Source organism: Macrobrachium nipponense, chromosome 2, assembly GCF_015104395.2.
Source record: "Macrobrachium nipponense isolate FS-2020 chromosome 2, ASM1510439v2, whole genome shotgun sequence".
Lineage (NCBI taxonomy): Eukaryota > Metazoa > Arthropoda > Malacostraca > Decapoda > Palaemonidae > Macrobrachium > Macrobrachium nipponense.
This window is the reverse complement of record NC_087201.1, coordinates 100,453,497-100,476,588: the sequence shown is the minus strand read 5'-3', so window position 1 is coordinate 100,476,588 and position 23,092 is coordinate 100,453,497. Positions and strand designations below refer to the sequence as shown.

The window sequence follows — 23,092 nt, the reverse complement described above, 5'->3', positions numbered from 1 at the left end:
AAAATCTAATCCAATGATGTTTGAAATTCAAGGTGTCCATTCAATTTACAAAGGAAAATACTTATTTACTAGGATATATGATTTCTGGGCTCAGCTCGTGTCGGCCTATGAAAGTTAAATCCTGAACATCATTCTTTCTAGGTAAAATTATCCTAAAATTACCAGAGAAAAACAAAATTAAGAAAATGTCAGTAAAACTGACTCGCTCACTCTTAAAAAGAAGTGTCGGTATGATATAGGGGCGAGTGTGGAACACTACCACGAGACAAACACCAATTAGAACTTCCCTATCAGAATCCCCCCAAGAGAGAGCCGATACCAACGGGCGATGCAGCCTCTACTACTACTACTAGAGGACGCCACGGACAGCAGCGCCCCTAGCGGACATCCTTAATTTTTAGCACCTGCGACAAGTCGCCATTTCTGTGCTCGTGTTTTTTCTTGGGATTATCCGCTTTGGAATTATGGAACGCTCTGCTATCGCCACGGCTAAGTTAAGTAACTCTAAGTAACATTTTACTGTAATTTTATCTTCCGGGTACCAGTATTTTCCTTTTTATAGGTCAAATACGGTTCCTCGGTTGTCTCGTGGCGGCCATGCCGCCTCGTAAGAATTCCCGGTCCTCCATACTGGGACTTCTTATGCTTATGGGCTTACTTTTTCACATTCATTGTTTACATCGAGTTTAGCTAGTTCAGCCCTCCTACCATTCTCTTAGCTTGGTATTTAGGGCTATTATTATTTTTTTTATTTCGGCCCAGCATCCCGGCTCTTGCTCTACATCGGCTATCGCTGGCTCCGAGTAGGCTTCTGTTTTTCGGAACAGTCTGCCTCCTCCTGGGCTTCTTTCTCTTTTACTAACAGTGTCTCTTCCCCCTTTTTCGATATATGATTTTATTTAGGGTGTTAGGCTAGCCTAGGTGCTTGTTCCACATGTTGGTACAGCTTGGTTCACGTGGCCCTACCACGGTTGTGTTGCTCGCGGCCTAGGCCACTTGCGGTCACGTGTACTATAGCACCTTACCCTGCCCCTTCCCTCCCTCTCTGATGTAGGGAGGAGCTGGGGGACCCCTTGGTTGTCATAACAACCTCATCGCCTTCTCTCACACTCTCGGAGGTGCCGGGGGGTTCCGCCAGCAGGGGGTATAGGGCGACCACTATGAGGTACCGGGTCTCCATACGGGTAGTTGGTGAGGTGGGGAGGAGTAGGCCATCCCTCCCCACTTTCCTCGCTCCCGCCGTGTTTCGCCGGGACCTCCATCCCCCCCTCCCCTTTACTCAGCCACCTCCCTTACGATACGAAAGGAGCCTTCCGTCGCAGCCGGGGCCCCTTTGGTTATAGTATATTGGCTCCGCTAGCGGGCAGGGTGGGTGCTATGGATGGTCGATTGCTTGCCTACTATATCCTTATATCTCTCCCCCGCTACCGGAAGGGAGCTTACCCTTACCTACGTACTCTTCTAGTAGACGGGTGGAGAGAAGTTGTTTTTATGTTGTTATTTTGCTACTTTAAGGATATATACCCTATTATAAGATATTTTACAATGAATTGTGTATTATTATTTTCATTTTATCAACCATCCCCGCCATTTTACGTCGTGGTTTCCATTACCACCACTCCTAGTTGGTTGATTCTTGTGCCTCCGCCACTGGCGGAGCCATAGCCTATCTTCCAACCTGGTTACCACACGTATTTTAGCGGGGCTCTGGTTTTATCTAACTTTATCGCTCCGGCACCAGCGGAGCATATGTTAGGCTGTAAGTGTTTACTCTGTACTCATGTACTTTTTTCACTTACAGGCTACCAACTGCCAGGTCCTCGCCTGTAATGCGACGCTGTATGACCCCTGTGGACATGACGAGTGCAGGTCTCAGCCCCGTGTGCCACTTTGTACAACGAGTCGATCGTCTGGCACCCCGAGCCTGCACTATATGCTACGACCTGGTCGCTCAGCTGGGTGGATGGGGTAAGTCCATTATGAGGTTACTTATGAATTTACTAACAACTTCTAGTTCGTAAGTTTGTTAACCCTGTCCGCAATTGGTAGCTAATCCAGCCTTTCTTTCAGGCTAGCGGTGTGAGGGAAGTCGCCCTCGCCACCCTGAAAGCGTGGTGGGTGGGCTTTGGGAAAAACGCCGCCAAGGGCCAGCCCTACATTTTGGATAGAAAGCTGGCCATCCAGATCTTCCCTGCGGGCAAGTCGACGGTACGTCGACCCTTGTCCGCCGCCCCCGTGATAGCCGCCATCCAGCAAGAAACTCCAGAATTCGTGGGGGTCGTAGCCTCCCAGGAGTCAGTCCCGGACGTCGCCGCCCTGGACCTGAATCTCGAGCCGATGGCGGTAGTAAGTGAGGATTTGTTGGTTGAGGTAGGTTTGTCGGGCGCCCAAGGTCTTTCCTTGGGCGCTCCTGGGTCTTCTCCTGTCCCTTCTTCTTCCGCCTCCTTCCAAGGCTTTCCGGGATCCGAGATCCCTAGCCGCACTCCCGCTCTCTCTGTACCTCCTAAGGAGAAGGGAAGAGAGAACCGAACGACTTTGTCTAAGACGACTTCTAGGAAGTCGTCTTCGTCTTCTTCGGCCAGGAAGTCATCGACTTCATACGCCGACGCGGTGAAGGCTAAGCCGAGCTCTTCCCAGTCGAAGAGCTCCAGAAGCAAGGCTTCGAAGGAGAAGGCTCGCGCTACCTCCGAGTCGCTGCCTTCTCCCGCTTCCGCTGCCCCCTCTCCGGCTATGCCGGCAGGGGTGGCAAGCACCAGCGCCTGCGTTCCCTCTCCTGTCTCATCAGGAATGATGGAGCAGGTAGGAGCGATGGTAGGTTCCCAAATTTCAGCTTGGGGAACACGTTTTGAGCAGATGTTCGCGCAATTGTCGAGCAGTCTGTCTCAAACTGGACAGACGGTCCAGGAACTCTCTAATAGGATGAGAGAGAATGAGGATCGGGTAGCTGGGCTATCTCAGGCTCCTCCCCCAGTCTCCCCTGCTTCTAGCACGGGGATTCTCCAACTTCCACCTTACGACTCCTTGCCAGCTTTCTCTATGGACAATCCATGGAGAGTAGCGGCCTATGCTCCTTTTAAGGACGGGATGATTTCGATCCCGGAGTTTGGCACTCGAAGGATTGAGGACTTCCGAGTTCTATCCTCCGGGTCTGTCACAGCCTTTCATCGGGTATGCTAGGCTACGCCAACGGCTCTTACGAGAGAGGACAAGATCTCGAAGGAGTCAGTCCTCTACAGTAGAGATCACGCCCAACGGGAAGGGTGGGTTCACTGCCTTGAGGACTGGGAGTGTACTAATACTAGACTCCAGGCCTATAAGAGCCCCTTCACTATTTTCGCGACGGAAGAGGAGGTCTCTCTTCCGTTCGCCACGAAATTGGTGGAGAAGGCTCTTCAGGCAGTCCTCAAGGATGAGCCCGTTCCACAGTTGAGAGAGTCGGAGTCTACTTCTCCACTCTTCCCCGCCTTCGGAGAGTTATGGGGAAAACCTGCCAGCTACTTTCACGCTGGGTAAACTCAAGCCGGACTGCGCTATGGACCAGTTCGGTGAGAAGTTACCTAGGCTGCCGGATTCCCTAATCAGGCAGAGTTCGATGCGCGAACTAGGTTTGGCAGGTCCCTTAACTCTCTTATCGTTACGGAAATGGCTGCTCTTTCATACGCTAACGAACCGCTGTTCAAGATCCTGGCGAAATCGCAGTTTCAGACGGTTCTGTTAGACGCCTTTGACTTCTTCCAAGCCAGGAGGAACTGTCGGAAGCATGTTCTTCAAGAGTGCACTATCAGGCACGAGCCTAATAGACTCTTGGCTGCGAGCATGTGGGGAGCGGATCTCTTCCAGAGTCCGCAGTGAACGAAGTCCACCACGAAGTGCTAGACTCAACCAGAGCCTTAGAGCTAGGTGGGGTATTTACCTCTAAGAGGAAACAGGAATCCGTTCCCACAGCTGGCAAGAAACCAAAGAAGGCTGGTAAGAGGTTCCAGCCATATAAAAAACTCCAGCATCAGCAGCAGTTTGTGCAGGCAGTCCCAGTTACCCAACAGGGACAACCTGCTATATCTAAGCAAACCCAGCCATTTGTCCTCCTGGTGCCCCAGCAATCGCAACCTTCGACTTCCTACGCTATCTCGCCTGCCTTTAACCCTGCTTATGAGGCTCAAGGCTACTCTCAAACCGAGGGGTTTAGGGCGAGAGGTTACTTTCGTCACCGTGGCGCAGGAAGGGGCACAAGGAGTAAGCAGTTCAGAGGAGGGCGTGGTGGCCAACCCGCCCATCAGCAATGAGGCTCCCCGGGTAGGAGGGAGGCTGTTCCTCTTCCGCCACAGGTGGGGGTTCAGCAGTTGGGCACAGAGCATAGTGTCCAAAGGATTAGGCTGGAGCTGGATCCAAGATCCTCCTCCAATCAAATCATTTCATCAGATACCGTCAAAGGAATTGATAGATTACGCGGAAGAACTCCTTCAGAAAGGAGCTATTGCGAGAGTCAAACATCTCAAAATTTCAAGGTCGCTTATTCAGCGTGCCAAAGAAAGGCTCAACAAAAAGAAGGGTAATCTTAGACTTGTCAAAGCTAAACTCTTTCATTCGCTGCGACAAGTTCAAGATGCTTACCCTCTCGCAAGTAAGGACCTTACTCCGCGTGGAGCCGTCACATGCCCTCCATCGATCTTACAGACGCATACTATCATATCCCTATAGCCAGGCACTTCCGCCCATTCCTAGGATTCAGGCTAGGAAATCAGACATTCTCATTCAAAGTGATGCCCTTCGGTCTGAATGTAGCCCCCAGGGTATTCACAAAGATAGCAGAAGTGGTTGTACAACAATTGAGAGCTCAGGGAATCATGGTAGCGGCATACCTCGACGATTGGTTGATCTGGGCACCAACAGTCGAGGAATGTCTCAAAGCTACCAAAAAGGTAGTTCACTTTCTGGAACATCTGGGGTTCCAGATAAACAAAACGAAATCCAGACTTATTCCGGAATCTCGTTTTCAGTGGCTAGGAATCCAATGGGATTTGTCCTCCCACAATCTATCAATTCCAGTGGTCAAACAGAAGGAAATAGCAAATCTGTCAGGCAATTTCTCAAATGCAAACAAACGTCAAGAAGAAACCAGGAGAGAATCCTAGGGTCTCTTCAGTTTGCTTCAGTAACAGATATCCTTCTGAAAGCAAGGCTGAAAGATATAAATCGAATTTGGCGGTCAAAAGCAAACTCCAAATATCGAGACAAGTTGTCAGTAATTCCACAGATCCTCCGCAACCAACTACGGCCTTGGTCAAAAGTAAAGAACTTAGCCAAGAAAGTACCCCTTCAATATCCCCCCCTCCAGTGTTAACCATTCACACGGATGCATCCCTGTCCGGGTGGGGGGGATACTCTCAGTTCAAACAGGTTCAGGGGACTTGGTCAGTTCAATTTCGCCAGCTCCACATAAACGTGTTGGAAGCAATGGCAGTATTTCTTACTCTGAAGAGACTGCTTCCCCCGAAGAAGTCTCATCTAAGGCTATCTTTTGGACAGTGCAGTGGTAGTTCATTGCATCAACAGAGGAGGGTCCAAATCCAAGCATGTGAACCATGTCATGATAGCCATCTTTGCATTAGCAAGCAAACACAAATGGCATCTGTCTGCCACTCACCTGGCAGGAGTAAGAAATGTGATAGCAGACGCCCTGTCCCGGTCAGTTCCTCTGGAATCAGAGTGGTCTCTGGACGTCGGGTCATTCCAGTGGGTAAGCCGGAGAGTCCCAGGTCTCCAAGTGGATCTCTTCGCCTCACAAGCGAACCACAAGCTCCCTTGCTATGTGGCCCCCAACCTGGACCCTCTGGCTTATGCCACGGACGCCCTGTCGTTGGATTGGAATCAGTGGAGGAGAATTTATGTTTTCCTCCAGTGAATCTTCTCTTGAAAGTCCTAGACAAACTAAGGTCTTTCAAAGGGATAGTAGCTCTGATTGCACCGGGACTGGCCCAAGAGCAACTGGTATCCTCTTCTTTTGGAATTGGGTCTCCGACCTCAACGGATCCCCAATCCCAAAAACTATCACAATCAGTACAAATGAGGACTGTGTTCGCTTCCTCAGGAACTCTCCAGACCCTAACTTTATGGACTTCATGAAGTTTGCGGCTAATAAAGATGCTGACATTGATCCACAGAATATTCTCTTCCTAGAATCAGATAAGAGAGAGTCAACCATTAGACAATATGACTCAGCTGTTAAAAAATTAGCATCTTTCTTGAGGGAAGAATCGAACACTACAACCATGACAGTTAATTTGGCTATATCCTTTTTCAGATCCTTATTTGAAAAAGGTTTAGCAGCTAGCACGATTACCACTCATAAGTCGGCTTTGAAGAAAATCTTTCAAGTAGGTTTTCAGATAGATTTGACTGAATCTTATTTCACATCTATCCCTAAAAGCCTGTGCTAGACTTAGACCTTCTCAGAGGCCTACTACAGTTTCATGGTTCTTAAATGATGTCCTCAAACTAGCTTCAGATACTGACAACTCATCTTGTACATTCATAATGCTCCTGAGGAAGACACTATTCTTATTAAGCCTAGCCTCAGGAGCTAGAATTTCAGAACTGTCGGCTCTATCCAGGGATGCGGGTCATGTGGAATTCCTCCCATCAGGAGAAGTTCTACTTGCTCCGGATCGTAGCTTTTTTAGCCAAAAATGAAGATCCTCTAGCAAGGTGGGCTCCTTGGAAGGTTATCCCACTTCCACAGGATCCTTCTCTCTGCCCAGTATCAACTCTTAGAGCCTTTCTATCTCGCACTTCTTCTAGATCCTCGGGTGTGCTCTCTCATGAGAGAAAAAAGGTGGTACTTTATCAGTTAAAGGCATTAGACAGCAAATCCTTTACTTCATTAAACAAGCCAACCCTGAGTCATTCCCAAAAGCACATGATATCAGGGGAGTAGCCACCTCAATTAATTATTTCCAACATATGAACTTTGAGGATCTTAGAAAGTATACTGGATGGAAATCCCCGACAGTCTTTAAACGGCATTATTTAAAGTCCTTGGAATCTTTAAAGTTTTCAGCAGTAGCAGCGGGAAACATAGTTTCCCCTGATACTGCTTAGTAGTTGTAGTATTGATCCAGGTCTCCTTTCTACCTACTTCAACCAACATGCCTCAACCTATCGTCAGGCTACTCAACATCATAGCCTTAGCCGTTGTCTTATAGTGGTTTGTCCCTTATTTTTTTGCTAGGGACAACCACCCTTGTACTGATATGTACTTCAGTGTTCCTACCCTTATTTTTATGCTAGGGTAGGCCACAATATGTTTGTATAAATTCTCCATTGGGTTTGTGATAAGTTTCACTCACAATGTGTTTGTATATATTTGAATTAATTGTATTAATTGTATTAATGATGAGGCTTGAGTGTACCTACCCTTATTTTTATGCTAGGGTAGGACACATATATGTATATAATTGTATTTATATATTCTAATTAAGTAAATCCAAAAATTTCCTTATTTTACATGCATATTTATAATTTTTATATCTACCATTTAAGTACTTTAAGTTTACTAACATTTCTATTATTGATTATTGTAATAAGTTAGTTTAAGTTACTTATTTTGTATGGCTGTATCTGATTTACTTATATTATATCCATCATTTAATCTGTTTTTCATTATTTCCTTTTCCATCTTGTCTGTTTCTCTGGTACTCTTTCATAGGCCGACACGAGCTGAGCCCAGAAAAGGGATTTTGACGAAGGAAAAATCTATTTCTGGGTGATTGGCTCGTGTCGCCCTATGAAACCCATCCCTTTTTTATGGTTTGTTTTCCCCCCCTTGCAGGACAAGATGTATTTATGTTTTAATTAAGGATGTCCGCTAGGGGCGCTGCTGTCCGTGGCGTCCTCTAGTAGTAGTAGTAGAGGCTGCATCGCCCGTTTGGTATCGGCTCTCTCTTGGGGGGATTCTGATAGGGAAGTTCTAATTGGTGTTTGTCGCGTGGTAGTGTTCCACACTCGCCCCTATATCATACCGACACTTCTTTTTAAGAGTGAGCGAGTCAGTTTTACTGACATTTTCTTAATTTTGTTTTTCTCTGGTAATTTTAGGATAATTTTACCTAGAAAGAATGATGTTAAGGATTACTTTCATAGGGCGACACGAGCCAATCACCCAGAAATAGATTTTTCCTTCGTCAAAATCCTATTTTATACATGGAATGAAGGACACCATAAAGAACAATTTTTGCATAAACGATGCTTTCTGCAAAACTAGGTAATTTTTTGCCTCTGTCATAACCTATAAAGAGGGCTACCATATGGAAATCCCAGGGAAAGGACCCACACAATTTGTATTGCAGTTATTTATTTATTATTATTTTTTTTTTGCTTTTCAAAGTTATTCTGAATCTGTTAAAAGAAAGTTGTAAAACTACACACAGACCAATTAAATATTAACTTGAGAATTTAAACATATTTGAAAATACACATATATGAACATTAACACAAGGAAGTTGCTGTATAAAAATACATTAATGGTCACAAAACCACGGTAAGCTGTGGTTGTAGTGTAGGCTAGGCTACCATTATGTAGATTGTACCGTGTACCCTAGTGCAGGCTAGGCTAACTTCATTTTGCGTTTTTTCAAGAAACGATGGGGTTTTTGTAACCCAACCCCATTGTAAATAGGGAAACACCTGTATTGTAAGTTCACATCTAAAGGCTACATTTTTTACACATAGCAATGAAAAACACATTAGTAATTCCTTTGGAATTTAAGGATATATTAAACAGTATTACTGAAAAAAAAGAAAATAAATCATAACATACATATCACTAAAACAATTAAAAACTAACATCTAAACTACCAGTTAGGGAAATTGAAGTAAAATGCAAAATGACATCCATACAACAAAAGAAACTTGGTTAACTTACAAAACCTTCCTCAGAATGCTGCAGAGATGAATTTTTAGTAAAATCTTTAGGAACTGGAGGCTCCTTGAATATAAAAGGTTCTTTTGAATACTGATAGGAACTGTTTGTTTCATCTACAACTTCTGTATGTGCTGTCTGAAATGAGGAAAAAAATGCTACTTGAAAAAATCACTTGACAATACAAGAAAATTACACTGAAAAATACTGTGGAAGAGCCAAAAAAAAAAAAAAAATTGTCAACAAATGTTCAAATTTTAAAGTGTTATCCATTTAGTGGTGGAAAATAAAAATAAATTAAAAAGCAAAACAAAGGGCAGCAAAATTAGTGTAGTACAACTGGTAAAAGATAGGATGTAGGGGAATTCAGATATAGTACCAGAAATCACAGACTAGGTCAAAATGAAAGAGTAGCAAAATATTTTTTGCGGGGGATGGAGGGAAGAGTGACAAGGGGGCTAAACTTTATAAGTATTTTCCTTCCTGGTACATTAACATGGCTAACAATTCTTCAGCCATTAAGGGGTACTCCTTGGTTAAAGCAGAACAGCTGAATGTAACCACCTGGGGTTAAAAACCTGGAAGCACAAGATTCTTCATCTGATCTTTCATAACACTTTAAAAGTAAATACCATGTGAATAAATTTTGACTGCTTGTCTAGAAAATACAGGCAGTCCCCGGGTTACGACGGGGGTTCCGTTCTTGAGGCGCGTCGTAAGCCGAAAATCGTCGTAAGCCGGAACGACACTTGGAAATATGCCTTAAACTAATAACAAGTTAAAGAGACCTTACCTGTATGACATGCAAGTATTGCATGATGTGTAGTGTGGTTATTTCAATGCCAAACGATGGTTCTTGAAGGTATATATTCTTTATTATACTCTTGTGACACTAAAGCACAATCTTGAAGTATTACCAAGTCCTTAGTTGACTTTAATATACGTACACTAATACACTTAATCCTTAGGTTAGATTATACACTATACACTATTACACTGTAATCCTTTGGTAGTACATCCTGGAGTACACTAAAATCCCAGTCTGGTAGCTCTGGAAGGTAAAAGTATAACACAATTAGTACAAAATACTACACAAAGTCCTGAATGCAATATGTAAATTATAGATATCAAGAGTAAAAGAGTTAATGTATGTTAATTAATTCCTTACTTTTAGTTTATAATTCCTTACTTTGAGTTATATCAAGAGTAAAAAAGTTAATGTATGTAAATTAATTCCTTACTTTTAGTTTAAATTTGTCGTGCTATGTAACCCTGGATGCACAAAGTCTTGTGTGGCCCCATAGCCTACATCATTCAGGGGGTTCTGGAATGTACAAAAAATAATTATGTCAGTAAGTAACTCTATGCATAGTAAGTTACATACAGTAATATGCACCATACAGTGTTTAATATCACATATAAACATGTATAAAACTTAGTTAATGTATGTTAATTAATTCCTTACTTTAGTTTAAATTTGTCGTTCTATGTAACCCTGGATGCACAAAGTCTTATGTGGACCCCATAGCCTACATCATTGCAGGGGGTTCTGGAATGTACAAAAATAATTTTGTCAGTAAGTACTCTATGCATAGTAAGTTACATACAGTAATATGCACCATACAGTGGTTTAATATCAACTGGTATGCATGTTGTAAATGATTGGTCTACACCCCCTGTTCAGCAGGGAGTGTACGTAATTCCATGAGGGACCTTGATCACTTAGCCCATGTGAGAGATCTTGGTCACTTTTTTTTAGTATACCTTACCTTTAGTACTGTAGTAGTTTACTGTTGCCGTGCTATGTTATGTAGTAGTAACCCTGGACAAAGTTTTATGTGGCCGCATAGCCTGCATCATGGAGGGGGTCCTGGTTTTCTGGAATGTACCAAAAAAGTATCAAAGTTAAGTCATGTATGTATGTTTAGTAAGTTACATACAGTAACCATACATACAGTGGTTTATAACATGTATGTACATAATCAAACTTGGTTGGAAATTCCTGTAAAAAAAAGTTATGTACGTATGTAATACTGTATGCAAAAACCTTACTGTTCATACTTTATTACACTACATGTTACATTTGATACGTATACTTTCCTGAAGGGTTTTTTCCATCCAAAAATGGTGCTTCTACTTGTAGTTATCCCTTGATGACACTTGTAATTTGTTAGTAACAACCTGGAGTTGTGTGAAAAATGTTGGTTCTGGAAGGAAAAAGTAACAAAATTAGTGTACAAAATATACACTACAGAAAGTCGTGAATGCAATATGTTAATTACTGTAGATATATCAAGAGTACTAAAAGAGTTAATGTATGTTAATTAATTCCTTACTTTTAGTTTAAAGTTGTCGTGCTATGTAACCCTGGATGCACAGTCTTATGTGGCCCCATAGCCTACATCATTCAGGGGACTCTGGAATGTACAAAAAATAATTTTGTCAGTAAGTCCTCTATGCAGAGTAAGTTACATACAGTAATATGCACAATACAGTGGTTTAATATCACATATAACATGTAGTATAAAACTTAATTTAGAAATTCCGTACATAACTTACCAACTTTTAGTGAGTCTCAAAGCTGTTACCTAGGTTGTGGGAGATGGAGGTGGAGGTGTAGAGCATTCATGATAAGGATGCATTCCAAACCTAACTTCAGTGTGCTTTATCACAGATAACAGGCTAGGATGATGGGCAGTCTGGAATGAAGAATTAATATTAAAGGACAGTATGTAACCATTTAGGTGTACAAAATTTATTGTACGTATGCAAACATTAAACACAACTGAGAATTCCTTACCTTCAGCAAAATGAAGACATGTAGGCTATGTAGAGGTCTGGTTTATGTAAGTCACAGGTGCATGCCAGTCTGGAATGATAATGTAATACATATGATTATAGTATGTATGTTACATACATAACATGGTTATTATATATGTAATAATAAAACATTAATAAAAAAAAATGTCCTTACCAAATTCTAGTGGTTGGCTTGCTTACTGGGATGGGCATATGGTAGATGAGTGGGTGGCTGGGCTATGGAGTGGGATGGGCGGGTGCTTGGGAGTCTGGAATGATAAAAAATATATAAAATGAAATTTTCATTATTAAAATGAAGTTTTATTGTATACTTACCGAACAATTATGATTATACCCACCCTCCTCCCCTTAGGTGGACGGACGGGCAGAAAGAATTGGATTCACCTGGGCAGTTGTACCTGGTTCTCCCGCGAGTGGAGGGAGATGACGTCATCACCACCAGTGTTGGCGACGCCTACGCGCTAAATTTGAATTTAGTATCCTGCCGCTCGTGGAAATCACGGCTGTATAATTGTTCGGTAAGTATACAATAAAACTTCATTTTAATAATGAAAATTTCATTTTTATTGTAGTGTCTTACCGAACAATTATACAGCTGATTACACATTTATGGGAAGGTGGGATTCAGTGGACCACTAGTATTTCTAAATGGTTACATTTATTACAATACCAGTAAACACTCAAGGTGTCTGTTGTACCTTACCTTGTAAGAGAGCTACAGCAGACTGTTACTGCCTCTGGTCGGTGCTCTTCTTACTATTGTAGAGGAATTGGAATTTGACCAAAGTTAGCCTCTACAGGAGTGGAATCCTTCCGTAGTTCAAGCGAGTCAAGGCTGACTGACGGAGGATAGTAACAACAAAGATTGCCCTTGCCCTGGGCTAAGACCAGAAATTCAATCATACAAAACATTTGTCACCACACCAGATTTAAAAAACATATATACCCAACCATTGTAAAATCTGACCTAACAGACTGGTGAGTATCCCAGGTACTCAGTACCCCCAGCTTCCCTTGAACTCGACAACCTATTCAAGGTGAAAAGTTAGCATAGAGGTGACGACCCTTGTGCCGTTTCTCCCAACACCATGCCAGAAACCGCCACCGGACCTAACGTTTTACAATTCTCGAAAACCGTTTCTATCTCTTTGAGATAATGACTCGCAAAAACCGAATTCGATCTCCAGAACGTGCTCTGAAGAATCGAAGCTAAAGATAAATTCTTTCTGAATGCTCAAGAAGTTGCCACTGCTCTAACCTCGTGAGCTTTAACTCTCAGAACGGAAAGATTGTCGTTCTCGGACTGCGAGTGAGCTTCCCTGATAAGCTCTCTAATAAAGAACGATATAGCATTCTTAGAAAGAGGATGAGAGGGATTTTGAACCAAGGTCCAGAGCTTAGAAGATTGTCCTCTAATACCCTTAGTGGCAAACAGATACTGCTTAATAGCCCTGACTGGACATAAGAGCCTTTCTTCCTCCTCATGTCCAACCAAATCAGATAAGTTCCTTACCACAAAACTCCTCGGCCAAGGATTAGAAGGATTCTCATTTTTGGCTAGAAAGGTCAAAGATACCGAAAATACAGCATTGCCTTGAGAGAAACCGACTCTTTTGTCTATAGCGTGCAATTCGCTGACCGCTTAGCAGAAGCTAGTGCAATAAGAAAAAGTGCCTTCTTAGTCAAGTTCCTGAGTGAAGCTGACTTCAAAGGCTCAAACGGTGCCCCATGAGGAACTTAAGCACCACATCTAAGTTCCAAGCCACTGTATCCTGCGGGAGCTTAGTGGTTTCGAAAGACCTAATGAGGTCCGACAGATCTGAATTGGAGGAAATATCCAAACCTCGATGTCGAAAAACCGAAGAGAGCATGGCTCTACATATATCCTCTGATCGTCGAAGGAGCCAGTTTCTTAGAGTTCCTAAGAAATATAAGAAATCTGCTATTTCTGTTAGAGTCGCAGAAGTAGAGACTTTAGCACTTCTACACCACTCTCTGAAGATTCTCCAATTCCCTTGATAGAGTTTTGTTAGAAGACTCTCTCCTACAACGAGCGATAGCTTCTGCAGCTCTTCTTGAAAACCCTTTCGCTCTGACAAGATTCCGGACAGTCTGAACCCTGTCAGAGCATAGAGCGGACAAGTTTTGGTGGAACCTCTTGAAGTGAGGTTGTTGAGAAGCCACTTCTCTGGAGGAAGAAGTCTGGGGAAGTCTACTAACAAATGGAGAAGGTCCGGGAACCACTCTTTCCTGGGCCAAAAGGGGGCGATTAACGTTAGTGTTACATTGCTGTGCGACATGAACTTGTTCAGCACCTCTCTTATTAGACCGAACGGAGGGAATGCATAAGCTTCAGACCCGACCAATCCAACAGCATTGCGTCCACCGACCAAGCTAGAGGATCTGGGACTGGAGAACAAAGAGAGGAAGACGGTTGTTCCTTGATGTCGCGAACAGGTCTATTGACGGTCGTCCCCAAAGGCGCCAAAGTTTCTGACAAATCTTGTTGTCCAAAGTCCACTCCAGAGGTAACACTTGCTGTTGACGACTTAACTCGTCCGCCAGGACGTTCATCTTTCCCGGAACAAATCTCGGGACTAGCTGAACCTTCGCTTCGTTTGACCACAGGAGGAGATCCTTGGCTACTTCGTATAGAGAGAAAGACTGAGTCCCCCCCTGTTTCCGCACGTACGAGAGAGCCGTGGAGTTGTCGGAATGCACTGCCACTACCCGACCTTCTACTAAGCTCCGAAACTGTCTGAGCCCCAGGAAAATTGCTAAAAGTTCCTTTACATTTATGTGGAACTTCTTCTCCTTCTCCGACCAAGCTCCTGAAGTCCGTTGATTTCCCAGCAGGGCTCCCCAACCTGTGTCCGATGCGTCAGAAAAGAACTGTAGGTTCGGGAGGATGGGTCATAAATCTAACCCTTCTTCCAACCTTGCTCGAGAGAGCCACCACCTCAGGTCCTCTTTTATTTGATCTGTGACAGGAAAGGTAATCGAGTCTGGTTGTGTCTCCTGCACCAAGAGGCTCTCAGGAAAAACTGCAGAGGTCTCATGTGCAGTCTTCCAACGTCACAAATTTCTCCACTGACGTCAATTTGCCCAGGAGCCTCATCCACTGATTGGCAGAACTTAACTTTTTGTCCAAGAACTCCTGAACGTGTCTCCAGACAGCCTTGAACCCTCTTCGGGACAGAAAAGCCCGGAAAAACTTGAGCATTCAGAATCATCCCCAAATAAAGGATGCTCTGAGATGGAACCAACTGGGACTTCTGTTTGTTGACCAGAATTCCTAACTTTCTGGCAAGATCCAGAGTTGTTCCAAGGTCCTTCATGCACCGACTCTCTGATTCCGACCGGAGAAGCCAATCGTCCAGATAAAGGGAGATTCGTTACTCCTAATATGTGCAGCCAGCTTCCTATCGGGGATAGAACCCTGGTGAAAACTTGAGGAGCGGTCGCTAGTCCGAAGCAAAGCGCCCGAAACTGAAACACCTTGCCTTCGAACATGAACCTCAGGTACTTCCGAGATTCGCGATGTATCGGAATGTGAAAATAAGCGTCTTGCATGTCCAGAGAGACCATCCAATCCCCCTGTCTGATGGACTCCAGAACCGACCGAGTGGTCTCCATATGAAATTTTGTTTTCTGGACATGCAAGTTCAGGGCGCTCACATCCAAAACCGGCCTCCAACCCCCTGATGACTTGGGAACTACAAAAAGGCGATTGTAAAAGCCTGGAGGACAATCCCCTTCTATCTGTTCTATCGCTTCTTTGAGAACAAGCGCTTCCACTTCTGCGGCTAGCGCCAGAAATTTGTCTGAGCCCGGAGAGTATGCCTGGAATGAATTGGCACAGGTGAGAGCGAGGGAGGTGAAACGAGAGGAATACGATAGCCGAACTTGAGTACTTGCACTACCCAGGCTTCTGCTCCTCTGTTTTCCCATTCCTCCCAAAACAGAGCCAGCCTGGCTCCCACTGGTGCATGAAGAACCGAGCTTTCATTTGGAAGGTTTGTTAACCTTGGCCGAGGCCTTAGACTGAGGTCGCAAATTCGACTTCGACCGAAAGAAGTGCTTGGGTTTTTTTTCTCCCTCGAAAGGCGCTTGGGCCAGAGGAGAAACCGACTTCGGCCGAAAGAAGCGCTTGGGTTTTCTCCCGAAAAGGCGCTTGGGCCAGAGGAGAAACCGAAGGAACAGTCTCCAAAGGAGCTTTAGGTCTAGTAGACTGTGCCAGTAAATCCGAAGTAGATTTTCTTATCTAGCGCAGACGAAATTGACAACACTACATCGTCTGGAAAGAGGTTATCTTTCACAAAAGGAGCAAACAAGAGAGCAGACTTCTGTTGGGAAGTAACCCTTTTAGAAGCAAGGGAGCACCAAAGTTGCCTTTTCTTAAGGGTACCAAAGGCGATGAGAGAAGCTAACTCATCACATCCATCCCTAATGGATTTGTCCGCACAGGACAGAACACCAATCCAATCCTCCGCTAACGCTGAGAAAGAGAAGGACAGTCTTCGATCTTGGCCGCTAAAGCGCCATTAGTCCAATCAAGGAAGCTAAAGACTTCCAAAAGTTTAAATTGATTCTTTACAACGTGGTCCAACTCAGGCGCTGTAAAGAAAACTTTCGCTGCGGCGAAAGCAGATCTTCTAGAGGAGTCGATTAAACTGGAGAAGTCTCCCTGGGAGGAGGCAGAAACTCCCAGAGAAGGAGCTTCCCCAGTTACATAAAACCTATACCTCTTACGAAAGTAACTTAGAGGGAGGGTAAGCAAAAAAAAGAGCCTTCCCTTAAGTCTCTTTTCATAGACATCCATTTCTCCGTCTCTTTCAACGAATGTCTAACCGCTTTAGATAGAACAAGTTTTGGGAGGAGAGGGTCTGAAGTTTTCCTCCTCATCAAAAAAGTCGAAGTTGGGGAGCGCGGAGCCGCTTTCTCAAAATAATCTGGATAAGATACCAGAAGAAATCTAAGGAGACGTGAATAACACGAGAGGTGATGTGAATCCTCCTCCTCTACTTCTTCTTCATTCTCCGATACCGCCGAAGAAGTAGACGGAACTACAACCGGATCTGAAGGTTTCGAACTACCCTTGGACTCATTCATCCAGTGGTTAACATCTCTAACTGCTTGCGCAAAGGCGCCAGAGACGAATCAAAAACAGTTAACGTAGGCTTGGAAGAGCCTAAATGTTCAGCAGGAGGCGGAAAAACTACTTGCGCCTCGCTCGGAGCCGCCGAAATTCGAGGCGAAACAGGCGTAACAGACGAGAAAGCGCCTAAAGAAACACCCTTAGAACTGCTAGCTACAGCGCTAAAACCACAATCTCTACTAGTAGATGGAGCCGAAAAAGGCACAGATTGAGGCGACGAACGAGCCGCTAACGGCCGAGGCGCAACCCTACTCTCAGGCTCCTTATACCGCTTGACTGGAGGAGGCGAAGAATCGGCGCCTGAACGCCTCTTTAAGGGACGCGAACGGCGAATCTCGCCAAGAGCGCCGCGCGACCGGAGACGAATCGCTTGAATCATTCGAAAGGCGTCTGACCGCAACACCTTTCCAACGCTTAACCGAGCCCTGTTGAGGCGCAACAGGCTCAACAAGAGAGGCGCCTGTCTGTGGGCAAATCCCGATCGACTCCCTTGGACTTCCGGTATGTCTTCTCCCCGGTGCGGGGGAGCTGGACAGTGACACCTTTGTCTAGGAGACGTGTCAGGACAGACAGACACACCCTCAACTACACTCTTACCTGAAGCCGCTTTCTCCAAAAACGTCTTAACTGAATTACCAAGTTGCAAAACCGTATTCGCTAGTACCGAAAATTTCTGATCTAATCTCGATTCCAGACTGGCAATGGTGTCGGAAGAAACTACACGGGAAGCCGGAGAAGTGGGATTAGTAGGAGGAATAGGAGGTGTAGTTAAAGGAGACATAACAATTTGAGGAGAAACAGAAGGAACAGATGCATCGCAAGACGAAGCAGAGCTAAGTCTACTTTCCCTAAGTGCTGCTTTTCTAATTCTGTCTTTAGCTCATTTTTCCAAGTATGAACTAAAAAACTTCCATTGAGAATCAGTCCAATCACTACACTCGTTACATGTTCGATCTGCTGAACAAACCTGTCCCCTACACTTAACACATTTAGTGTGAGAATCATACTCTAACTTGGATAATCTAGTTTTACATCCTGAGATGCAAAACCTAACTCCCGACGGACTAGAATCCGACATGGCAACGCCTAAATAATAAGCAAAATAACAACAACGCCAAAAAAGAGTACTTCACCAATTCCGAAGACCCACAAGAAAAAAGCGAAGCAAAGTCATCCAACCGCACCAACCACCGATGTTCACCGGACGCCGGCAGGAAAAGAATTGGATTCACCTGGGCAGTTGTACCTGGTTCTCCCGCGAGTGGAGGGAGATGACGTCATCACCACCAGTGTTGGCGACGCCTACGCGCTAAATTTGAATTTAGTATCCTGCCGCTCGTGGAAATCACGGCTGTATAATTGTTCGGTAAGACACTACAATAAAAATGATAGTTACTACTGTAACTACTGCACATGTTATTACTGTTTGACATATGTAGTGTGTAATACGTATGTACAATATAAAAAATGAAGAATTCTTTTACCTGAAGGAATGGGAGAGGTGATACTACTCGTATCAACTGATTTGGGCTCTGGAGAGGTGATACTACTCGTATCAGCTGATGAGGGAACATCTAGATCTGGAAAGAATGATAGGGTACATAAATATAAGGTGGATGTAATTGTAGCATATGTACACTTCTAATAAAATTTCTATTAGCAATTTATAAAACATTTTATACAAATTTGTTAAGGATTCCTTACCTGATGAATAGGGCGAGGCATCAAAACCATGGAAAGGCTCAGGGTCATCTGGGTCGCTGTCACTATCAAAGGGGTCTGAAATGAATAAAAAAAAAATAATGAGGTTATGCAACATCAAACACATTGTACCACTATGTAAGTTAGTGTACATATGTATGTAGGGTGTAAACAATTTCCAACATGAAAATGAGAAAAATGAAATTGCTTAACCTGATTGTACACGTACAGGTGGACGGGCCTGCTACAGAGGGTCCAGGTACAGGGGGATCTGGAACTGTCACAGGTAGTACAGGGAGATCTGGAACTGTCACAGGTAGTACAGGGGGATCTGGAACTGTCACCACTTCTGCAATAAAATTACAAATGATGAAAATTAATGAAGTTACAATTTACTCTTACATTTAGTTGTTACATTAAAAAATTAACACATTTTATATGTACACTATGTAAACACATAATTAGTAAAACAGTTCAGAATTCCTTACCAGGACTAGGAGTGGGAGGTGGTGGTACTGGAGACTTGTGAAAGAAAGTGTCAAGCCTGGACTGCACACTTCTCTTCGTCTGCTTCTCCTTCAGGGTCTCCTTGTAGAAAGTTACTAAGTCTAACATTCCACGTTTTATTTTGTCAAACCTGGCAACGTTAGGGTCTTCTGCCTCAAAAGAAGCCAAGGCTCTCTCCAGATGAGTAAAACCCTCTGACAAGCCTTTCACAGTTAATGACCTGGCTTTTGGCTCTGGTGCCGCCTCCTCTTCCTCAATCATTTGCTGTTCAAGTTCAAGTAAGTCCTCTGCAGACAATTCCTCTCCATGGGATGCCAGCAGCTCTGTTACATCATCAGGTTCAAGATCTAGTTTCAGCCTCTTGCTTAGCCCTACGATCTTCCTCGTCACAGTCTCGACGTCTTCTGCCTGGTCAAAGCCTTCAAAACTGTGCACAAACTGTGGACACAGTGTCTTCCAGGCCCATTTAAAGTGGTCGTCTTCACCTCGTCCCAAGCACTTGCAATATTTTTCACTGCATCAGCAATGTTGTAGCCCTTCCAGAATTGCTTCAGTGTCAACTCCTTGTTAGCTTCTATGGCCCTCAAAGCAAAACGTATGGTCCTTCTAAGGTAGTAAGCCTTGAAATTAGCTATTACTCCCTGGTCCATTGGCTGTATCAGCAATGTGGTATTGGGTGGGAGGTACACCACCTTCACATTAGGGTGCATGTCGCTCAAATTTGAAGGGTGACCAGGGGCATTGTCCAGCACTAAGAGGGCCTTAAAAGGCAGACCCTTCGAAGTCAAATACCGTTCCACTGCTGGCACGAAATGGTCATTGAACCAATCTTCGAAGACCATCAAGGTAACCCAAGCCTTCTTATTTGATTTCCAAATCACAGGGAGTTGACTCTTGAAAATGCCCTTGAATGCCCTGGGATTCTCGGCCAAATACACCAGCAAGGGTGCCTCAGTTTCAAATAGCCACTTGCATTGGCCCCAACAGCAAAGTCAGTCGCTCCTTTCCAGCTTTATGGCCAGGTTGCTGACTTCTCCTCCTTGGAAAGGTACGTTCGATTTGGCATTCTTTTCCAAAATAATCCAGTCTCATCCACATTAAAGACTTGGTCAGCCGTGTAGCCACCATCCTTAATTATCTCGGCCAAACCACCAGGAAAACTACCTGCTGCTTCGCTATCAGCACTAGCAGCTTCACCTTGCAGCTTCACATTATGCAAATTTGCACGAGCCTTAAAACAGTTAAACCAACCTCTACTCGCGGAAAATTCACCACCAGCACTGCCTTTGCCAAACTTTTTCACTACTGCCTCATGCAGCGCTCTAGCCTTCTCCTGGATCACACTTAAGCTCACCGGAACACGTCACTGGTTCTGGTCCTCCAGCCAGATCATGAGCAATTTCTCCATTTCAACAATGCTCTGGCTACGTTGCTTCTCGTTTATCACCGTTGACTTCATTGGTGCAGCATCCTTAACGTGCTTCAGAATACGTTCCTTGTCCTTCACAATGGTTACCACCGTGGTCCTGCTCAAGCCTAAAGAACGGCCTATTTCGGTGTTAGTTTCTCCCTTCTCCGAACGCTTCACCACGTCATATTTTACCTCCATCGTGATGACCTTCCTCTTCTTGGATGAACTATCATCGGAGGAAGTACTTTGGCGTTTAGGAGCCATTGTAAATTTGCGAAAATGGCAAGGAAATCAGCAACGTCTTAGCACACAACCGACTGAACTTCAGGCAGGCACGCGATTGAAGTGGCGTCCTTTGGTATTGTTACGCTTAGCGTCCTCGACCGTCCGAGGTCATTGTTCGGTCAATTTACCATACAGTTTAATAGCGTTAATTAATTTATGCGCCTCCGCTCAAAAACTAGTTCTGCGTATGAGGTATCGTTAAAAAGCATAACAAAACGTCATAACCTTGGAATTTGCATTGTAATCTAACCAGAAACTTAGTTTTTTTAATTATGTACTGGAAACAAGCAATGATTTTTCCATTATTTGCGCTTTTGGACTGTTTTAAACTGCGCATCCCAAGCTAGTGTATTCATTCGCCCGCAAACTAGTTCCGCACATGCGGCGTCACTAAAAAAAAAAAAAAAAAAAAAAAAAAAAAGTCGAAAATAATCATAACCTCAAAATTTTTGTTGTAATGTAACCAAAAACATATTTTTATTATATACTGTGCTAAACTATAAAGGATTTTTATCATAGCATGCGTTTTTTAAAGCGTCGTTAAACTCGGAGCGTCGGAAGTGTCAGCGTCGTAACCTTGGAACAAGCGTCGTAACCCAGGACGGATTTTCCATTGAATATTTAAGAAAAAGCGTCGTAACCTCGGAACGTCGTAAGCCGGAACCGTCGTAAGCCGGGGACCGCCTGTACTCATATAATGACTCAAAAAAATTTTATTTATTGATGCCTGGTTATGCTTTGAAGCAATAATCAATAGTAAAATAAGAACAGTACTATTCCCTGTATGGAAATTGCAAATTTATAATACTTACTGACATTTTGGGGATTTTGGGTCTTCCTCTATGATTTGCTGCTTTGCTCTCGTTACTTGCTGCTATTATTTCAGAACTTTTATGAACTTTGTCTCTCTGGATAAAACTGACATGATGAGAATCTTCAACAGTGGAGTAACATTCAGTTAGGCTACCAGAATCCTAAAAATAAAAAGTCTTCTGTAATATTTATACTATACAAATCATTTCCTATAGCCCTATTGTTAGTTTATTAGTATATGTGCATATAATATATATACACATACCTACATTCATACATACATATATATACATATAGCATATACTATATATATATATATATATATACATATATATATATATATATATATATCTATATATATATATATATATATCATATACAATATATATATATATACATATATTTATATATATATATATTATATATATATATTATATATATATATAAACCCCCCCTTTTGACAAACTACACAAATTGACAACCCTTACCTGTTGGCAGCAGGCGCCCTCTATCTGCAAGCATGTCACTAGGCTAGTAAGCTCACATAAATACAAAAATATACTATTTATTACCCAAAGCAGATGAATATAAAATAGAACAACATGATTAATAAGCCAAGGAGATAATAAAACCCAAGTCTGCCTTTCAAAGAAAACTATAAGTTATCATTCCACTCTCCTGGTTTTAGTCTGAGTAATCACTCCAAGGCTCAAAATGTCAACTGCTACATTGTAACAGTCAAGTTTAGAGAATCCTGTTTCTAGTACCATGATATGGAACCCATCTGTAACAAAGATATATTCATTATATTTCCTATTACACAATATTAAATAAAGGTATACACTGCACACTCCTCTCTTTTCAAAGGCAACTGTTTCTAAGTCATTTAAATATGTCCCATTACCTTGAGATAGGTTTTCTCTCTCTACACCTGGCGTCCTTCTCGACCGTCTTTCTTCTTATCACAAAGGAATGTGTCATTCCCTCAAGTGCCTTGAACGGTTGGACCTGTGATATACTTACAAACGAATGTACATACCCACCACACCTCAAAACCACCCGTGGCAACAGTCGAGCAGTTAGCAAAAATGCACACACATGGAATTCCTTTATCTAGGAAGCTATCTCTAAGGCGCTCTCTGGGTGCGCCTTGTCTCCAAGCGAGGAAAGCTGACATGTAATTCACTAAAACTAGCCTATGATATGGCTCAGCTACCTATGCCCTTTGTGCACTCCTGTCGCACACCACATCAGCAACTAATGCACAATGTACCAATTTGCCACATGATTTAGGGCTACCTCCATTGCTGGAGCCCTTGTGCCTCATCGAATGCATAAAAGTTTAAGAACTCCAAGCACACAAATTGTGATCAGTATGATGGCGAGCATGACCACTATTATTGGAATTATCTAACGTTCATTGATGAAAGGCTCATCCTTGTCACTAAGAAAAGAAGAACTCGACGAATAGTTGTAGACG

General features: G+C 43.4%; 1 protein-coding gene across 1 annotated transcript in view; it reads right to left on the bottom strand.

The window, feature by feature from the left end:
- The window catches only part of LOC135220846 (uncharacterized), a 70,561-nt gene extending 48,790 nt beyond the window's left edge, over window positions 1–21,771 (bottom strand). Inside the window, exons 1-2 of the mRNA XM_064258406.1 lie at window positions 21,612–21,771; window positions 8,921–9,055 (exon numbers count right to left, since the gene is read on the bottom strand). Coding sequence (XP_064114476.1) covers window positions 8,921–9,055; window positions 21,612–21,617 — 141 coding nt within the window. The 5' untranslated portion in view covers window positions 21,618–21,771. The remainder of the gene's footprint in view (window positions 1–8,920; window positions 9,056–21,611) is intronic.
- Window positions 21,772–23,092: the final 1,321 nt, after the last annotated feature.